At 47.9% G+C, this 18,970-nt stretch overlaps 1 protein-coding gene across 1 annotated transcript in view; it reads left to right on the forward strand.

The window, feature by feature from the left end:
• LOC146180671 (chitinase-3-like protein 1) overlaps window positions 1–18,736 on the forward strand; it is a 38,048-nt gene extending 19,312 nt beyond the window's left edge. The window contains exons 7-9 of the mRNA XM_084577818.1: window positions 7,398–7,559; window positions 8,780–8,893; window positions 18,510–18,736. Of these exons, the coding sequence (XP_084433944.1) occupies window positions 7,398–7,559; window positions 8,780–8,893; window positions 18,510–18,713 (480 nt within the window). The 3' untranslated portion in view covers window positions 18,714–18,736. The remainder of the gene's footprint in view (window positions 1–7,397; window positions 7,560–8,779; window positions 8,894–18,509) is intronic.
• The last annotated feature ends 234 nt before the right edge of the window (window positions 18,737–18,970 follow it).

Raw genomic sequence — 18,970 nt, forward strand, 5'->3', positions numbered from 1 at the left:
AACTACACTTGAGCTAACGCGTACGTGGCTAAAATCTTTTCAAGTGCACTAACTCATCAAAGAGACAATGCCATTGTGGCGGATCCTGCTGCCTCATGAAAGTTTCACGTATATAAACAGCACTTTCAATAAAGTTTTCACGCGAAGATCGTGTATCTATATCTGCATGACGCACCTGCATTCGTGTTTTCCACAAACTATGGAGGCCAAGAAGCATAATTAATTCATAAGGTGCATCATCGTTCTGCACTGGTAGAAATCTTATACCGTAAGGAGTTAATGGAAGCTCCTTTTTAATTGTCCTTTGGAGGACGTCCCATAGAAAGACAGCATCCCAACACTGTAAGAAAACGTGTTCAATTGTTTCCGGTCTTTTGCACAACAGGCAATTTGTTGTCCATGGGACGAAGATACCTTTTTCATTCAGCCAGGTTTTAACAGGGAGCGTATTAGAGTGAAGTTTGAAAATGAATGTTTTAGCTGATGGCCTCACGGGCATCTTCTTAACTCTTTTCAAAACGTCCTGCCCTGGGACTCCACAGTTTAATGCCCGGTAAAAAGGCACCGGCAGCATCACGTCAATGAGGTCTTTATACAGTTTTTTTCTAGGAACATTGTAAAGGTAATCAAAAGAAAACCGCACTTCAAGCAACTTGCACGAAAAAACAACCTCGCGCAGGTAGCCAGTCACAGTACCAGGCATGTTTTCACATGACACAATCCATTCAGGGAGCAGCCTCTGTAATCGCACTTGCATCACGGTTCTTAAAAAGGTATCTTTTTGATCACGGAGGAATATAAATCGCGAAACCACCTGACGCAAGAACAGATGTGCAAGGCCAAGCCCGCCCCTTTTAACAGAAATAAACAAATTCGTCCGGGCGGTTTTTTCCCATGTGGATGCCCATATAAAAACACCAAAAACGCGGTGCATTTTCTGAATTGAGGTTCGTGAGACACACAACACATATCTGAGGTACCACAGCCTCGAAATAAGAAAGACATTGCAAATAGAAGCGCGCGAAAATATTGAGAGTTGCCTTCCTTGCCAGGCATCCGCTTTTTCTTTCGCTCTGGATGTTTCTTCCATCCAGTGCACGTTGGGATCTTGATAACATTCTAAAGGCACGCCTAGATATCCTGTTGGGAGAGCAGACCATCGCAGCTTACAGAAGAAATCAGGTGTCACGTCCCAATCACCGTGCCAAAACCCAGAGCTTTTCTCCCAATTGATCTTACATCCCGTTTGATCACAAAATGTTTGGACGACACCCGTGGCTTCACAAATACTCTTTCTAGTTGCACAAAACACTGCTATGTCATCGGCATATGCTAGCATTTTCACGTGTGCTGATTGCAGCTTGAACCCTAAAATGCGATCGCTATCAATGATAGCCAAGCAAAGTGGCTCTAAATACAGTGCAAACAGCAGGGGTGAGAGTGGGCAGCCCTGCCTTACCGATGAATGTACTGCGATGCTGTCAGTCAGTTCACCATTCACTATAATACGGGTCGTGCAGTTCGCATACGCCATTTTAACACCCTCCACTATGACGTCACCAAGGTTAGAATGCTCCAAAATGGAAAACAGAATTTCGTGAGAAACACGGTAAAAGGCTTTCGCCAAATCTAACTGCATCATGGCTATCTGACCACCGAGTGCATCAACACATTCTAGTACGGTTCTTGCGACATGTATATTCGTGGCAATGGATCGACCCTTGATGCCGCACGTTTGATGAGACCCAACCAATTTCTTTATTACGCTTTGCAGTCGTTTTGCTAAAACCTTCATGTACACCTTGTAGTCAACATTGGTGAGGCTAATCGGTCGATATGACCCCACCAACAGACGTTTCTCCGGATCATCTGTCTTGGGTATTAGAACAATGTGCGATGTAGAGAAAGACAATGGGACAGTATTACGTTCATAAGCTTCAGTGATTACACAGAGCAAAAACTGAGCCGCATACTGCTGAAACGTTTTAAAGAAGGCAGCGCTTAGGCCATCCGGCCCAGGGGCCTTCCCAGTTGTCAGGTCATCTATTGCAGATACTATCTCCTGCAACGTTATCGGTGTTTCTAGGCGCGCTTTACTTTCGTCATCCAGTGCAGGCATCAGTCTTAGAAAATCTGTTTGAAAGCCGCCTACAGTCTGAGGCTTAGCGCTAAGCAGTTCTTCGAAGTGCTCTGCTACCGCACGCTGAATATCTTTAGCATCTTCTGTGATATGGCCGGCATACCTTATACTCCTTATTACTTTCTGGCAGGCGTATCTTTTTTCGTCTGCGAGCGCTCGTTTTGTCGGCACTTCTCCAGCCCAAAGTTTTTCAGCCCTTGCACGTATGATAGCCGCTGTGTATCTATCGCTGTCGATTGTTTCCAACTCGCTTTTTATCTCTCGTATTTTACTGGCGAAATGCCCTGGCACAGAACTTCCCATGCTAAAAAAAAACTGGAGTTGTTCATTCAGTTCTTTTTCTTTTTCTTTCTCTTTATGCCGCACCTTACTGCTCTTTTCTATGGATTTCAATTTGACCCACTCTTTGAAGCTGTCCCATTCCTCTGCAAAACTTACTGGTCGCATAGCAAGACGATTTTCAAACTCGGTCTTAACTTCCGTAAGGAACTCTTCATCGGCGAGAAGTTTGGCATTCATTTTCGATAGGTACCAGTTAAAGCGCGATTTCTTTCCTTTGCGACCAAACACTGCACTCACGAGACAATGATCGCTGAAAGACACAGGTTTGACCTCATATGCAGTACATAGGGAAACAAGATCTACCGAGGCATACACCCTGTCCAATCTAGCATGGCTGTCTCGCTGAAAGTGCATGAACTCTGGCTGGTTTCCAGTGGAGAACACACTACCAACATCCTCAAGGCTATACTCATGCACAAGTGCATTCAACAGCACGGAGCTTCTGTCTCTTCGAGGTTTACACTTGGCCGCTCGGTCCACAGCTGCGCACACACAGTTGTAGTCACCAAGTACAAGCAAGATTTTGTCGACCTTCAACCACAACTCAATAGACTGAAAAAACAATTCACGCTCACGCCCTGAATTGGGAGCATACACACACACAACACGCCAGCATAAATTAGAGTAGGTAAAATTGGTAACCAAAAGCCGACCACTTGGACAGGCAAAAACGGACTCTACGCTTACTCCCAGCGTGTTACGTATAAATAAAAGGCATCCACCCGATACACCAACAGAATGGCATACACACACATAAAAGTTTGTTTGAAAAGAAGCCACCATACGGTCAGTGCTTTCTTGGCTCTCAATCTTTGACTCTTGCACGGCTGCTATATCTATATCATTATCCACAAGGAGGCGACTGAGCTGGCATTGTCGCCTTCTCGCTCCCAGTCCTCTAACATTAAAGTAGCTACGTGTAACGGCGAATTAAGCTTGAGAGTCATGTACTAGAGAGAGACGCCAGTACCGGCATGGTGCCTACCTTCATGGTTGCGTGGCCTCCGCTTCTGACAAACAGCGGCGTATGCATGCGTGTAATGTCCTGCCAGCAGAATGTCGGGATGCATTCAAACGAATTCCAAGCCCATTGTTTCATTTTTTCTAACACACGCACCACTTGGTTGTAGAAGGTTCGTGACGCTGGTCGGTAGGCAGCCGACCCACAAATCGTTCCGGTCACCACAAAAACTACGGAGGCGGTTTACCCGCCTGCCGCGTGCCGGCCGAGAAGTTCGGCTTCGCTCTTAACGTGGCTCTTCGGATGCCAGAAGTTTTCGGGGGCGGCTCACCACAAACACCGCCTGGCAGCTGAGTCTCCTCGACGCTTTCCTCATGCGGACGTTTCGCGGCAATTAAGGCTGCTGTCTCCGGCCCAACCTCCATGGCATCGGTACAGGAAGGCTCAGTACTGAGATGATCCTCAGCGTCAGAAAATTTGGTTAAGTCTTCTGACCCTTCCTTTGACTCGCTTTCATGGTCCTGGGATGGAGCGTTCAAGACATGCCGAGGTTCATTCTTTTCATTTGAGACCGTCACCTTATCCTTTGTTAAATCCGTCATGGAAGGCGCGTCCTGTTTCGTTGACTGACCTCTAGTGTCAGCAGCCTCCTCCGCATCCGCCTCGTCCATAATTAACTCGGACGAGTCTTCGCTGGTCCCAGGTCCGGCAATGCTAGCGTAGGTTCGTGCACACTGGTTGTCTTCATGCCCGAACCGTCGGCAGGTTCCGCAGCGAGGAACCCGGCACTCTTTGCGGATGTGACCCGTAATCCGGCAGCGTAGGCACAACGGGGGTCTGCCTGGCACAATGACGAGCGCGAGCTCACCGCTAACATTCAGCTGATGCGGCAGGTTGTCGAGCTTCATGCCAGCTTTCAGCTTCAGCGTGACGAGTCTAGTTGTAGAGCCCTTTTCCAGCATACCTTTAACACGCCAGCGCTCCCGGGAAACGTCTGACACCTTTCCGTACGGCGCAAATGCAGCACGAACATCTTCATCTGGCACGTTGTGAAGTAGCCAGTGAAGTTTGAGTCGCACGTCCTGGTTCGCCGGGTCAATCACGAAGCAGCGACCGTTTTTCACAGACAGCTCACCTACACTGACAATCTTGTTGACGGCTTCAGTATCCTTAAGAGTGACGGCCCAGACGTGGCTCATCCGATACGCCCCCATAGCGATAACATCGGGGATTAGCGAGTGTTGTGCTAAAGCATCCCGGAAATCTTCCACCCGGTACGGGCGGGCCCTGATATCGGCGTGCAAAAAAACGGTATTCAAAACAAACCGACCTGTTGGAAGTGCAGGCAAAACGACCTGGTAAGTGTTGTCCTTTTCAGCAGTCCTGTTACCGCGGCCTGACATGGCCGCTGAAGCCGCTCCTGAGGAGCCCTGCATCCTGCGTCCGTTCACTGTCGTGGCCGGAAGCAGAATCACTCAGCCACGAGTTCGATGCTTGAAAGCGGTACAAAAGCGCTTCTAGTGAATGCGGTGTTGCCTTAGAAACGTGCCGTAGAACCTTATACTGCGGTGTATATCGGTAATTATGAGCATGTTACTTACAGAAGTCGCAGTTACACGAGTAGCGAAGTACGTTTCCGCTACATTTCTTCTGCGCTCTGCGCACATGCAGAGCCATCTTGCGGCAAACACAGAAGAGCCCCTCCTCGCAATGTGCGGCGCTGCCCCGACACGTGGCGCGCAACTCGCCCCTGACGTTTCGCCGTGCACCCTCACGGGTTGTAGAATCAAGCGTCTTTCATTTCTTTAGATCACTATCTTCGCTCACCCGCTTCTCCCCTTCGGGCCGCGCGGGTAACGGTGCGAGGATGCCCCAATACCCTTGCGTTTAATAAGTTTTCTCGCTCTCTCCCCTTCCAACATTCAGCGTGCGTCACTCGAACAGTGGTGTTTAGGCGACGCGGCTCCTCTTTCCGCTCACAGCGCGATTGCTAGGTGCAGCGTCTGATGCCGGACGCCTCTGACGTGATCGCTGCGCCGTAGCGCTTCTGCTGGGAAAGCGTCCCCTGCGATGTGTGCCGAGCTGCTTCCGAGGAATCATGCTTCTGCGTGGTGCTCCCAAGTGAGATAGAGGACGATCCCATCAAGGCGTCAGCCCCATGATCGCGTCCGCCTTCATGGCGCGTCGCTGCCCGGCTTTCTCCCTCCGAGACACCGAGTTCCTTGGGTCGTTCCGCTTGCTCAGGCGCACGTTTCGTTGCCGCGCCGAACGCTGCGTTGCTCGGCGCTCACCGCGTGATTCGTGAGTGCAAAGTCCGGCGCGGGGCAAACTATGTTTTGGTGTGACTCAAGAGCATACCAAGCGAATGAGTGGGCGGTGCAAAAGAGGTGCAATAACGCTATCGCGTTCCACTCTTGAAGGCGAAGCTTAAGCGTCCTCCAAATTCTTTTTCAGCAGAAGCGGAGGCTATATAGACAGAGCGAGCTCCATGACTCCAGTGCTGCTACGTTTGAGTGACGTCATGGTTGTTGTATGACTAGGCAGAAACGAGCACCGTGTCTTTGTTTCGGCGACGGTGGTAGGGTCTAGTCATAGATGCCATGTGGTTACCCCTCGGTTGAAGGTCAAACACGCGCACGGCAAATCATTTACATAGCGATAACTAAAAGCTTTCGCTTTTAAAATTGTTTGCAAGTCTACAAAGCTAACTTAACAGCAAGTTTTTAGTCAATCCTATACGAGCCGATGTGTGCGGCCTTGTTTTCACTGCAAAGCGTGAATGTAACTTATATTTATTCGCAAGGACTAATTCATGCTTCTATACCCTACGAAATTCATCATTGTCCGCGACTGCTTGCATCTTATGTTTAAAGACCAGGATATGGCTCCGTTATCCTCTTCTACGTGACCGTCTCTTTCAAAGGGATTCAAAAGTTGCAAGATCGATGTCAGCCAATGAGGCGCTCGGTTTTAACAGTGTTCGCCGAACACCAGTCAGCTCTCACCGGCACTTGACACCGGAGCGTAGGAGCATGGCGCTACCTTCAGACGCCTGCCTTCGTGAGCAGTTATCATGGCAACAGTTGCTCCACATGACATACGAGGAATATCTTGTGGACGTTATTTGGTAACTTGACCGGATTAATTCGCACAAGGATGTCTCAACATTGCATTTCCTAGCCTTACGCTACTATACCGTCGCCATAGATGCAAACAGCGCAAGCGCAAATGGGCTGGGATATATGCGGGCTAACTTGCTGCATGTACACCATTTTCGTAGGCTCTCGAGCAATCGGGAACGGCTTTACACTTCTTTAAAGCATTGTGTCTTAACACATGCCGAAGTTCCTCGCTGATTGCAACCCCATTTCGGTAGTTCCAGCTTGTATTTTAGCGCATAAACTCTTACGAGAGGCATAATATCTGTCGAATGCATCGGGCTCGAAGCCATTTGCAGGGCTTCCTTTTCTACTTAGGCTTGACGCCACTTGTGATACAACATTCATTCCACCTCAGTTGTTCGATCGCTTTGGCGATCTCTACGTATCAGGCCGCAGGAAGCCAGCCATTAGATGCCAGTTTACCTCTAGCCTTTTGCTACGATGTCTCTCATAGCCGCTACAAAATTTTGGTCCACCAGGTGCACGTGAATTATTTTTCAACAGTAATAACAGATGATATAGGACCGAGAAGACAATGTTCAGAACACACATGTACACCGAGAACTAAGTTTAGTGATGCTCCTGCTTTCTCCTTTCAACCATAGTACTGAGGAAACGCAGTATTTCGGACGCTTGATGTATGATAACAGAAAAACCAGCAGAAAAGACCCGTCCACGAGAGTAAATTGCGCACAGGGCGATGTTTGTGATGGCGTCTTTTCGACACCTAATATTTTTGTGTCGGTCATCGTCTTAATTATTTCATCGCTTGCTTCTTCCTGGACACACGCAGAGTCATGAGATCGACAAGATAGCCCAGCTGGCAGCCCGGTCCCCCAAGTCCCACCTGTGCTTCACGCTCACTCTGGGTGGAAACCAGTTCGAACTGCGGGATGTCGCACAGCATGGACTCGGGGCGGCCGCGAAGCACATCAAGGACACCTCGTACGGGGAGGCAAGTGTACACATGGCCTTCTTTGTATCAGAAGTGCATCCAGGAGCCAAAGCGCCCCTGCACAAGCTATTATTGGAAGTAGCAGCAATCATTGTTTTAGCTATGAGCGACAGAAGCCACCAACCATAGGTAAATAACCTGTTCACTTAACTTTCTTTTTGAGGGTGTGACGCGAGAGAATTAGTAGCTTTAGCTTTCTCTTCCTGCTCACCTTACGGATCTTCGTTCGCGCACATGCACTTAGATAATCGCCCAAATATATATCTCACACGTCCTAGTAAACATGCGGTCGTAATTTTCCACAATAGGAGCAAGACCAACCAACACAAATATGCAGCCCCGCTTGAACCACATTTACACGAACGCGCATGATTATATAGCAGTATAGCATTTCTACCTCGGAATCCAAGGTTTCAGGAAGGTTCTGTTGCCATATATATGGAGACCACAATGTTGGAAGCGCCTGCCAACGCCTACGCTGCATTTTCTTGACGATGGGCTGTTTATGGCTATTGCTATATTTCACCCAAAGTGTCTGCTTAAGCCTTATGAGAATCCCATTTCAGGAACATACCGTTATCAGCTTTACGTTCTTCGGAATACCTGTCTTTGGGGTTGTCAGAGTTCTGAGCGAAAAATCACGAATATGCCTCTGGGTAGGTTATAGTCGACAGGCTACAGAGCCAAGCACTTAATGATCCGCGAACAGCGTTACGTCACGAGTCCGCGTAAGATGACCGAGTTAACAGCAGCAACCACTCGAGACGCCCCTTTGAGCAGGAAGGGAGACAGTGAGATCGAGTTCTCAAGTACCATTGGATCTCCGGCCAGACACACTGCCCTTAGGCAACGAAGAGACGCTCTTTACTTCTGTATCGGGTTTGTTTTTTTTTTCAGAGTGTGGTAGCTTATGGCTCTGTGGTAATAAGTATGCTTGAAGCATTAGAGTCACCAATAGAGCAAATAGGAGAGTGCATGTGCTGCTTGAAAGAGGGCGAACGAGTGCTGCCGCAGACGGGAGCCATTAAAGTTCTCAGGTCGCATACCCTTAAAGGCTGAGCTTACGCGCCCCTGTTCCCGGTGGCACAAATTTTTGTGGTTTTATTTAGCCAACGATTGCTTGACTATTGCTTTAAAAGGAACTGGTGGATATTGTAGGCAGGTCTATTAACTTGCCACGCTGAGTCTGTTCCATAGCCTCTTCGATCTCTTGCTTTCAGATTTGCAAGAGACACTGGAACGAGGTGAAGTACATCGAGCCCGCCATCGGCTACTACGCGCGTAGTGGCAGGGCATGGGTAGGCTACGACACCGAGAAGACCATCGCGGCAAAGGTTAGCGACCCTTTCACTCACTCTGATCTGCGTCCTCATCTTATTATTATTGATCAATTACAATGAAGCAGCACTCAACGCCGTTGCTTCCATTGAAAGTGGAGACATCATGACAGAAGTAGAGCTCTGTGACAAAAAGGCATATTTGAGAGACTGCTGATCTCCGTGGTTCTTTGAGGGTTTTCATCAAGATGGCATACGGTGTTGGTAGCCAACCGCGAGTGCCGAAGCGTTGATTTAGGGAAGGATATGGAGGAGGACACTATTAAGTTAATATGGATGTTTGCATGAAGACAAGCCCTCCACTCTGCTCTTGCCAGCTGTAACTGGGTAACCCTCTTTCGCCATTTGGGCAGAAGGCGCTCGTATCTCCACGAGGCTTATGTTTAATCAGTTGCCCACTCAATCGATGCAAGTTGCCTTGCCTTGTGACACACATGTAATTCACGCACACTCAACTGAACACATTCAGACCGCCATCGTGGGCATCTACAATTCTGTTCTAAAACTCGTTTCTCGGCCTCTACCACTATACTAACTTGCATGGGCCTCTTCCTTTCTGGATTTCTTCTGTTAACTGAAACTTTCTCGTAACTCCAAGCTTACCCGCCCTTCATTTTCTAGCTAAGGTCAGCGGTTACTAGCTCAAGCATGTATTCATTTCATTGTAGCCTCCGCTCGTGCCTCTTTCCACCCATACCGGATCACAACAATCTTCTCGCCCTTTGGGTCCAATGTGCCCTACAACTCAATGTCGCTCGTCGTCATGCGGCCACGGAGCACCGCTCGCGGCTCTTTGGGCGTTTTTGGGCATTCAGGGAGTGACGGCACTATTTTGGTCCATATCTACTCGCCCGCGGGACTCTTAACCGCACACTTTTTATCTAATGGCTCAAGCCCTCTCAGTTTCCTTCAGCGCACGGTTTAGGAGGCCACCATCCAACTTCGGCTTGATAAACGCCCTTACTTACCTCCTCATCCGTCACTCACAGTACCGGAGGCTTGCTTCGGCACATCCAAATGTGTGCGCTGATTACCTCCTCCTGCCCCTTCCTCTATCAATATAGTACCGACCACTCCTATCCCAACTGTCCCTCCTCCTATACGAACCTAGCACACTGCGTGCTCATTTCACTAGCCGGCAGCACAGCAGCCGGGTTCCAATATTTTTCCTAAACCTCCTTCGCATTGAATGAAAATAACAGCGTCGACTAGTCGCGCAAAACATTGACATGTTCGGCCTGTAAGTTGTTGCCAGATTAAAAGTCTTATAATACAATTATTATTACACAAGAGGTGCTAATACCTGTCATTCGGAATCCTGTCCTTGGGTCAGTATTGTAGTTTGAAGTTGGCTCGGACCATGTGGCTGCTGCATATTATATGACTGTTTCTCACGAAAGATCTACTTACCTTAGAAGCGTAAGTATGAGCCATACTGAGCAGACCCTTCCTATCTACCACCATAATTTAATGAGTTTAAATTAGATGACTAACAATTGATAAGGAGCCACACAAGTACATTTATATGAATGCGAAATAGGATCTCTATATGCAGCAGAAACTTGGGAATTGACGAATTTTTCCATTCCATGCCTTGAACCTGGCTCCGCGGCTTGAACGGTTCATCGCTCTGAAAAGCGGTCTAACTGCGACGGCTCGCACATGGCAGTCCCATTGAGCATTTAGCGCAAACTACTCGAGTCGCCAATGAGTTAATGAAATGGCTGAAAAGCGCCGGAAGTGAAGTGTGCATTCGACCATAGCCATAATGACGGAAGCTTGGCACTTGCAGGGAAAAAAATGATACAGCAACTGCTCCTCGCAGGCACTCGTGCCAAATTCGAATCCCCTGCTGGGACTAACTCTCCGTCATTTACGACATTTATTTCAGGGTTGTGTACTGTTCTTTGTAGCCTTACGGCTACGTCTCGGTGAATGCTAATGAGTAAGGACTCCCCATTCAAAAATATGCACCACCTCGGGGAATACTAATACTGGAGTAAAGCCGATCATATGTAAAAGTTTTACTTATTGGTCTTTGCCTCAACGCGGCCTAGTTAGATCATGCTAGTGAAAGCATTTTATATAAGTAAAAGTTACTGGTGGTCCGGAAGGCGTGGGCGGCACTTACAGTCGAGGGTTCCGATAACTTCTGCCATCCTGCGGGCCTTCGGGATCAGCTCTTGCTGGTCGGACAGTATGGCTCTCGGCAGAGCAGCTTTTCTTCAGATTAGTTTAAGGTTATTTTCCAAGATTGTGGCAGATTCTATGCTATAGAAAAAACCTTCCGTCTAGAATAATTGAGTGATTGACTGCTCAAAATTTTCCAAATACAGAAAATTGGCCAGTGGGTCAGAATAAAAAACGCGGATTGCAGGAAATCAAGAATAACGGCCTGAGAGGAGGGTTAGTTTATGATAAAATGAACAGTGGTGCAACAAAGACACTAACAGTTATGTTTCTTCCTTGTTAGTGTCGCTGTTGCACCACCGTTCATTTTATCAGGAAATTAAGGCATGTGAATACCTGTCTTTTATTTTTGGTGATGTGGTTTGCACTCGGTTGGAGCTGCACTATGCTCTCGTGCCTAAAATCTCCATAGCCTAGCAGTGGCACTATGAGGGTTATTTGAAGTCGACAATCTTTAAAAATGTCTCCACCAGAAATCGAGACACTATCTTTCGTATCATCAGCCGAGAGACACCAACTGCAATTCTCCTTGTCTTGCATGGAGATGATAGTGCTTTCAATGACGATGCGACAAGTTATAATGATGCTGCATAGTTATAAGGATACTGATGGTAATAGTGAAAAAATAAGGATTCATTTAGTTACAACAATAATTGTAGCGATAGTGATGATGAAAATGACAATAGCGATGCAGTTAGGAAAACGTCCTACAAATGAGCTTTCGCCATTTCCACTCTTAAGCCAACTTAAGCGCAGTCTAGTAATTTTTTAAAGAGCGAAGCACTTATTCTTCGAGCTGCAACTTTGAACGACAGGAAAGATATTTTAAACTCTAATCCCGAAGGAAGACCTGATGTTTTACAATGAGCACCTCCCCAGCTGCGCCGGGCTCCCCAACTGCCCTGATCCCGTCACTAAGCACGTGTCGAACCCCGTGATGCGCCGCCGCAGTTGCTCTTTCGCTGTCGTCGCCCTTCCGCCCATGCACTATATAAGCGCCGCAGCTACTTAAGTAGTCGCTCCCTGTCGCCATGGAGGCCGGGCCTAGTGAGAGAACGGCTCGGCACAGAACCAGGAGACACAGTGTGTAACTTTGCTTAACTAGAGCTTCCGCTCTTTTCGCTAACTAGAACAGTTAAGCCATTTCCATTTTTTAAAGCGATGCTGTTTAAGCCGGTGGGTTTTCCGGGGATCATGCACAGTCGCATGTGCTCGCAGTAGTGACGTCACCCACGGACGCCTAACGCTCCCTTCCGAGCAGACAACTAATGCAACCGCAGACGCCCTTGGGGACATGACGTAACTGAGTGGTATAATAAACGGTCGATGGCGTCGAGCTGGTCCGCGTGATGTTATACTGATTTCGTCCACGAGGACGCACTTTACTTTCTTGAAGGATGAAGGCGTTGAGCTCTCCATCTCAAGCTCGCCGTCGTTCGACTTGTTTCGACAGATCTTGACGGTGGCGTGCTTGAAGGTTCCGCCAACCGCAACTGCAGTTTTGCGCGCAGTGTCGCAACTCACGTAGGCTTTACGCGGGAGGGGGGGGGGGGGGGACATGGCTGAAGCGGTTGTAAATGTCCATGGCCAACTTCAACCCGAATGAATGATGGTACAAAAATTAACACTTTTACTCACTGATGACTGAGTGTTCATTGATTTTGGGAGGAGGAGGAGCTATCGACAACAGGTAGAAATCACGTATATAGAAGTATAACCATAGATAACTGAGTCGGACAAACACAAACAAGATTGCTGTGTCATCAGTCTTACACGTAAGTGAAATCTGGCCTATGCTTTTTTGTCCACGTCTTCAGCAGCTTGCGCGTGTCTGTGTCGCAATGACAAATTAGTGTACCCTGGCCCTGACTAGACAACGCCTGCAAAGCTGCGAACGTATCCCGCTGTGCCATTACTGTAAAGTAATTCTCACTGCACAGGAAATCTGACTGGTCGTGTGTAGGCGTAGAAAGCTTAGTGCCGAACTGATGATGAAGTGCGTGCTTTTTGGAGCCAATGTCAATAAACCATTACGCGAGTATGAATAATGTCAACTCTCTTTAAAACAGAGTAAAGCATATGAGAATTTGTTTTGTGTGTGTTGGTCATAAACTGCAAATTAGTAATATATTAATTTTTGAAAGCGACACTAAATTTGACCCCGTGAAAGACTTATTATGCAAAAGTAAATACCTTGTCCAATTAATTACTCATTTTGTTTAAGTTCAAGTGTCACGCGCTCGGTAATCACCGGAGGTGATCACCGAGACATGACAAAAGAGGGATGTGGTCGTTCGATGCCCGGCGTAGCCGGTAAGCAAACGTAGAGAATGAGACGAAGACGCGTTGACTTGAAACAACAATAAGAAGAGGTTTAGAGGCTCAGAACGAGGAATACACAAAACATTTTAGAAGGCAGCAATTAACATTCTAAAAGGGAACGACATGAGTGAAGAAGCAATCTAAAAAAAATACTTCAAATTACGTATACAGGGTCATGCTTTTCCGGGATGAAAGTAACAATTCAAGTAACAGCAAGAGAAAGAAAGTTCAGAGCAGTTTCGAGCATACAATTGACCGGGGAACGTGGCGGCAGTCCATCACTTAGTCGGCGCTGACGGGCGGCACTCGAAGGCGACGATCCTGCCGGTGCAGCTTGCGATCTGAGGATGCGGTGCCGGCGGCGGCGCTCGGGTACCCCCGGGAGCACGTGGCAGCTCGGGTTTCCTTCTTCTGGAGCGAACTGGGCGCATTGACTTTGGGGCCTCGGCGGCTCCTTTTTAAGCCCTTGTCGACTATGCCTTGTGCGCAGGGTCGGAGTCCAAAACAAAACACAAACTTAGAGCGCACAAAGTAGTTCACTCACAGAGGAAGGCGCACGCATACACACCACACTTTAGCACTCCATGGCCGCCATCTTAGGTTTGAAAAGCATCACGCACAACAAAAACAAGTCACGTACACCCCCAACTTCGGTTCTTCTGGGGGTCACATTGCCAGGGAAAAAAGAATATACGGACAAAGGAAGCTCTATACTTTGGACGTAGTAGGGCTGACTTTGAGTGGGGAACGTACGACACAGGCAGCATGTGGTCTTCTGCTCGAGCATGGAGAGAGTTGTAGCTAACACAGGGAAAGCTATACTGTTCCGAGGCAACGTGCACGTACGCGTTCTCGCGCGCCCGACCGATGGTCACATATACAGGTTCCGTGAACATATCAGGCTTACATAACAACAATTCCGCGTGTGTATAAATGCAGCATGGGCAAATAATGGAAGCCGCCTATTCTGTGACAGCAAACTACAAACCAGTCGCCGGAGAGATACATAACCCACCTCCGACCAATCACTCTCACATTATGCATGGAAAAACTTTTCGAGCATGTAATCCAACAGATTACACAACCACATGTATACTTGCCATCTCTTCCCACACACGATGCTGGGATTCAGAAGCCACCTATCCACACAAAACATCATGCTTCAAATTTCCGAAGAAATTCTACATCCGCAGCATCGAAACCGCACGAGAGCTACACTGGCTCTGGACCTCACCAAAGCAGTTGACAATATACAACATGACTCAATCCTTGACGCCCTCTCCAACCTAGGGGTAGGAGAACGCGCGCACTCATATATTGTAGCCTTTATCCAGACCACCACGCGGAACTCAAACTCGGTCCAATAAAATCCCCCACCTTCTGTCTAGGCAAACGCGGAACCCCGCAGGGTTCAGTCCTCTCCTCCGTACTATTTAACATGACCTTCATCCCGATTTCTCACAAACTAACACAAATCCCAAACCTCTCACACTCTCTATGCAGATGATATTACCCTGTGGGCAAGCACGTGAAATGTAGGAAACAGAGGACACCTTAAGCCGGAGCGGACGTAGTGGCAACGCACGCAGCATCCATCGGCCTAGCATGCTCCCACACCAAATCCGAACTCCTGTTGCTCCACCCAAACCACCACCTTACCAAGCAAAAACATGCTTCCATACACATCACCATAGATGGGCTCCAAGTACCCGAGGTTAGCAAACTTCGAGTTATGGGAATGTTCCTGCAAAACAATTAGCTCAACACAGAAAGTTTCTTGAAACTGACTATCACCACCCATCAAATTATCAGACTCATCAAACGAGTAGCGAATAGGCACAGAGGCATGCGAGAGCACGATCTCCGGCACCTTGTACAGGCATTCGTCATCAGCCAAATGGTCTATTCACTCCCGTATCTCAATCTTACAAAGGCAGAAACAGAGAAAGTGGGCGCACTCATTCGTCAGGCATACAAAACCGCACTTTACCTCTTAAAACATACTCTTACCATACGCCTCCTAAACATGGGAGTACACAACAAAATCCAAGAAGTAGTGGAAGCTCATCGTACTTCCCAGATCAACAGACTTTCCCCCACAGAGACGGGCAGGTTTATCCTCGCCGCGCTGAAACGCCAACCAATTGGTTCACCCACTGAAAACAGCCACCTAGTCCCTCAACACATCCGGGACCACCTTACCGCACAACCTCAACCTAAAAATATGCACCCTGCTCACCACAAGGCACGACGAGAAGCTCGAGCCAAGGCGTTACACAAAGCACACGCGACTGACACCGAAGCGGCCTACATAGATGGGATAGAATACAATTGCCCCGCGGCATATGTCATCATTGTGATTTCTTATAACTTCAATCACACAGTTCGTGCCTCTGTCAAATCAAAAACGTCGACAGAAGCCGAAGAGGCAGCCATAGCGCCAGCCATCTCCTCTTCCACTGCCACACTCATTTTCAGCGACACTAAAACGGCCATTCAAAATTTCGCAAGAGGGAAAATACACCCAGTCGCCCATCAAACCTTAACCTCTGGTTCCACAGCTCCCCGGTCCATTCACATCGTCTGGGTACTTGGTCATGCAGGCAACCCCGGTAAAGCGGCAGCCCACTCAACTGCTCGAGTGCACGTCAACCGAGCGGGTCATACCGAAGACTGGGGAAGCACGCACGACAGACTGCTCACCTATCATGACATAACACTTCACTACCGAGAACAGCGACTCTTATATCCCCCACTTCACACCTCTGTCTGAAAACCTCATCAAATAATCTGGCGACAGCTACAAGCCAAAATATTTCCCTCTCCAGCTCGGTTGTCCTATACCTAGGCCGGAATGACCCCACATTCTGTATATGTGGCGCACCTAGAGCCACCTTCAATCACATAATGTTTTTATGCAAACATTTCAAGCCACTGCCCCACTGGGGCCTCCGGACTAAGAGGGTTGGGAGATCGCGGTCTTCAGATCGGACCCAGCAGCGCAAAAGATGCTGGTTGTCTGGGCTGAAACGGTCACTGCCAGGGACGGCCTAACATACACCAGTCGGGATTAGGAACCACCTCAATCCTTGTAATGTACCCTGGTTCTCACAATAAATATTTTAGCACCACCACAAGCTCATTAGTCTCACAGCATCGTATGTCGCAAGCTTACAGAAACGACTCCCGTGATCGCGAAGGACGACAGCGCCTTGGCTGTCTGCTTCTCCCTATTCATCGCTAAACCTAAATTATTTCGCAGCGAAGCCACAGCAGACGGCACTCCGTAATAGATCAGCGAGAAGTTTTAGTAAATGGACTAATCGGTCATGAAAGTTCTTTACTCTAATCTACACTGTTTAGTAATAATTGAAATGATTATTTTCCGCGACTATTTCAGCAGAGCTAGCGTACAAGAACACGGGCAACGCACCGGCTGTGAGCAAAAACTTCTACTGTATGGTTCGGCACTTCACAAGAAGCATATTTTTCGAAATTCGTTTTTCTAAACCCTATTATTGTTACAAAAAAAATGTAACATTGTTTACTTACACTGCCGCAAGGGATCCGCCGGACGGCCCGCGCGGAAGGCATGGCCCTCGCGGCGTTGTTTACGGCAGTGAGGTCAGTGCTGCCATAGGACGATGGCGGCGGCCGCGCCGAAGGTGCATGGCTTGGCAAGAACAAAATAACGCTTCGCTACAGTCTGTCTTCCATTTTCAAAACTATGCTGAGCGCATTTATTCATGTTAGCAAGCACGAACATAGCACAGTATCGGCGCCGGCATATCAGCAGACGATGCGTTGGCCGGTGTCGCTCTTTGACGTCACCAAGCATTCAACATGGCTACCGATATCGGTGGGAAGAGCTTCGCAGTATCAACTTCAGCCACTTATTTCGAAATAAGTATTGCGCCTACGGCACTCAAATATCAGAAATAGAATAAAAAGGTTCATTATTATCTGCCAGACTACAAAAGTGTAATTTATTGGATGACCATGGCAAGTCCCCTCTAAAACAATGATTCACTTCCCAAGAAATGAAGGCAGCCGTTATCCCTGGTGAAGAATGTCATCCTGCTTTCAGTGGTATGGGCAACCAAGACATGTTTTATTTAGCAGCGTAATAGAATTCTATATCGTTCTCACTTTCCTTGTTTAGGCTCTGTCCTGTCGCATCATCGGCATGATCGCCATTGACGTCAGCATCGTGGCTAAAGTGCTTGCTAACGTTGAATTATGTTACAAGCACCATCATGTCACTCAAGATGCCTGCGCCTACTCTAGGCAAACGTCCAATTGGTATTCTAGAAATCCTTACCAGCTGTCGGAGCATTTCGTATCATGGATATGTGCAGCAGTGTCAGACCGCATAAACCTGTTCATCAGTTCAGTAGTGTGCCACCAGCCCCGCGTCGACACACCTACGCAACGACATGCCTGAAGCGTTTTCGATGTAACTTAGATTCCCGGTATCCGTAATGTTATTACTATTTTAGTTACTATATCTGGCCCAAGTTAAGCCATGCATTCGTTTCGTCATGATGCGCCTCAAATGTTTACTCTGAGATCAGACCCAACGCATATATAAGGAGAAACAAGAATTTCGGTTTGGTTCTTGGTGATTAACGGCCCAAAGCGGCTCAGGCTATGAGAGACGCCAGCAGAAATTTTACAGGTCGTCTAATTTGTTTACTTAATAGAACAATAAGAACTTCGTAAGAGTGGCATCTGGCAGCTATTGAATTGTTTTAATCTTTACTTATCTTTAAGATTGCGTACGCGGTTTCAAAATGTCTTGGCAATATTCGGCTGCACATGATATTTCGCATATGAAGCAATCACACAAAGGTGTGCGAGTCATTTAGTGTGAGTTTATGCGCAAATTACTCTTCCGCATTTTTGAGACCTAAAGCAAATTTTCTACGCCTTGTAAAATTTGGCCATTGGCTCAAGATGCATGTAGACGTTGTTCTCGAGCCCGAATTTCGGCTAATTCACATGTTCTTTGTGAGCGCAGTTGCGTTTATGCCAAAATAATACCCTACTTCTGGTTTGCCCCATGACCATCTTGGCATTTGTCTGCTGCATGGTGATGTAGGTGCGGCTGGCGCGGCGCAAGTACCCGGACCTGTGCGTGATGCTGGTTCAGGTGGAGAAGGACGACATCCGGGGCGTGTGCTCTGAGAGGCACTTCCCGCTGGTGCAGAGCGTCAAGCACGCCATGCGCCTCTACCACCGCTCACTGCCAGGGCAGGACGGACTGGAGGGACAGGCGACCGCTGGCCGTTCTGGTCGCGAATAAAACAAGCGCTGCGAGATGAAAATTTTCAGGACAGAGACATTTCTGCTGGATTACTGCGGGACGCTATATGTAGCCTCCGCACCTCCTTAGAAGAAGTGTTATCTTTCGACCTCGAGGTACATGGTCACAGTAATGTAATTTTCATCTTAAACCTACCAGCGTAGTTCAAACCGCTTTTATTCCGTGTAATAGAGGTCAAGCTTTAATGCGGAACGGATATTTGTCCATTGAAATTCCTATCCATAATGTTCTCCACT

This window comes from Amblyomma maculatum, chromosome 8 (genome assembly GCF_055883805.1).
Source record: "Amblyomma maculatum isolate TAMU_Amacu chromosome 8, ASM5588380v1, whole genome shotgun sequence".
NCBI lineage: Eukaryota > Metazoa > Arthropoda > Arachnida > Ixodida > Ixodidae > Amblyomma > Amblyomma maculatum.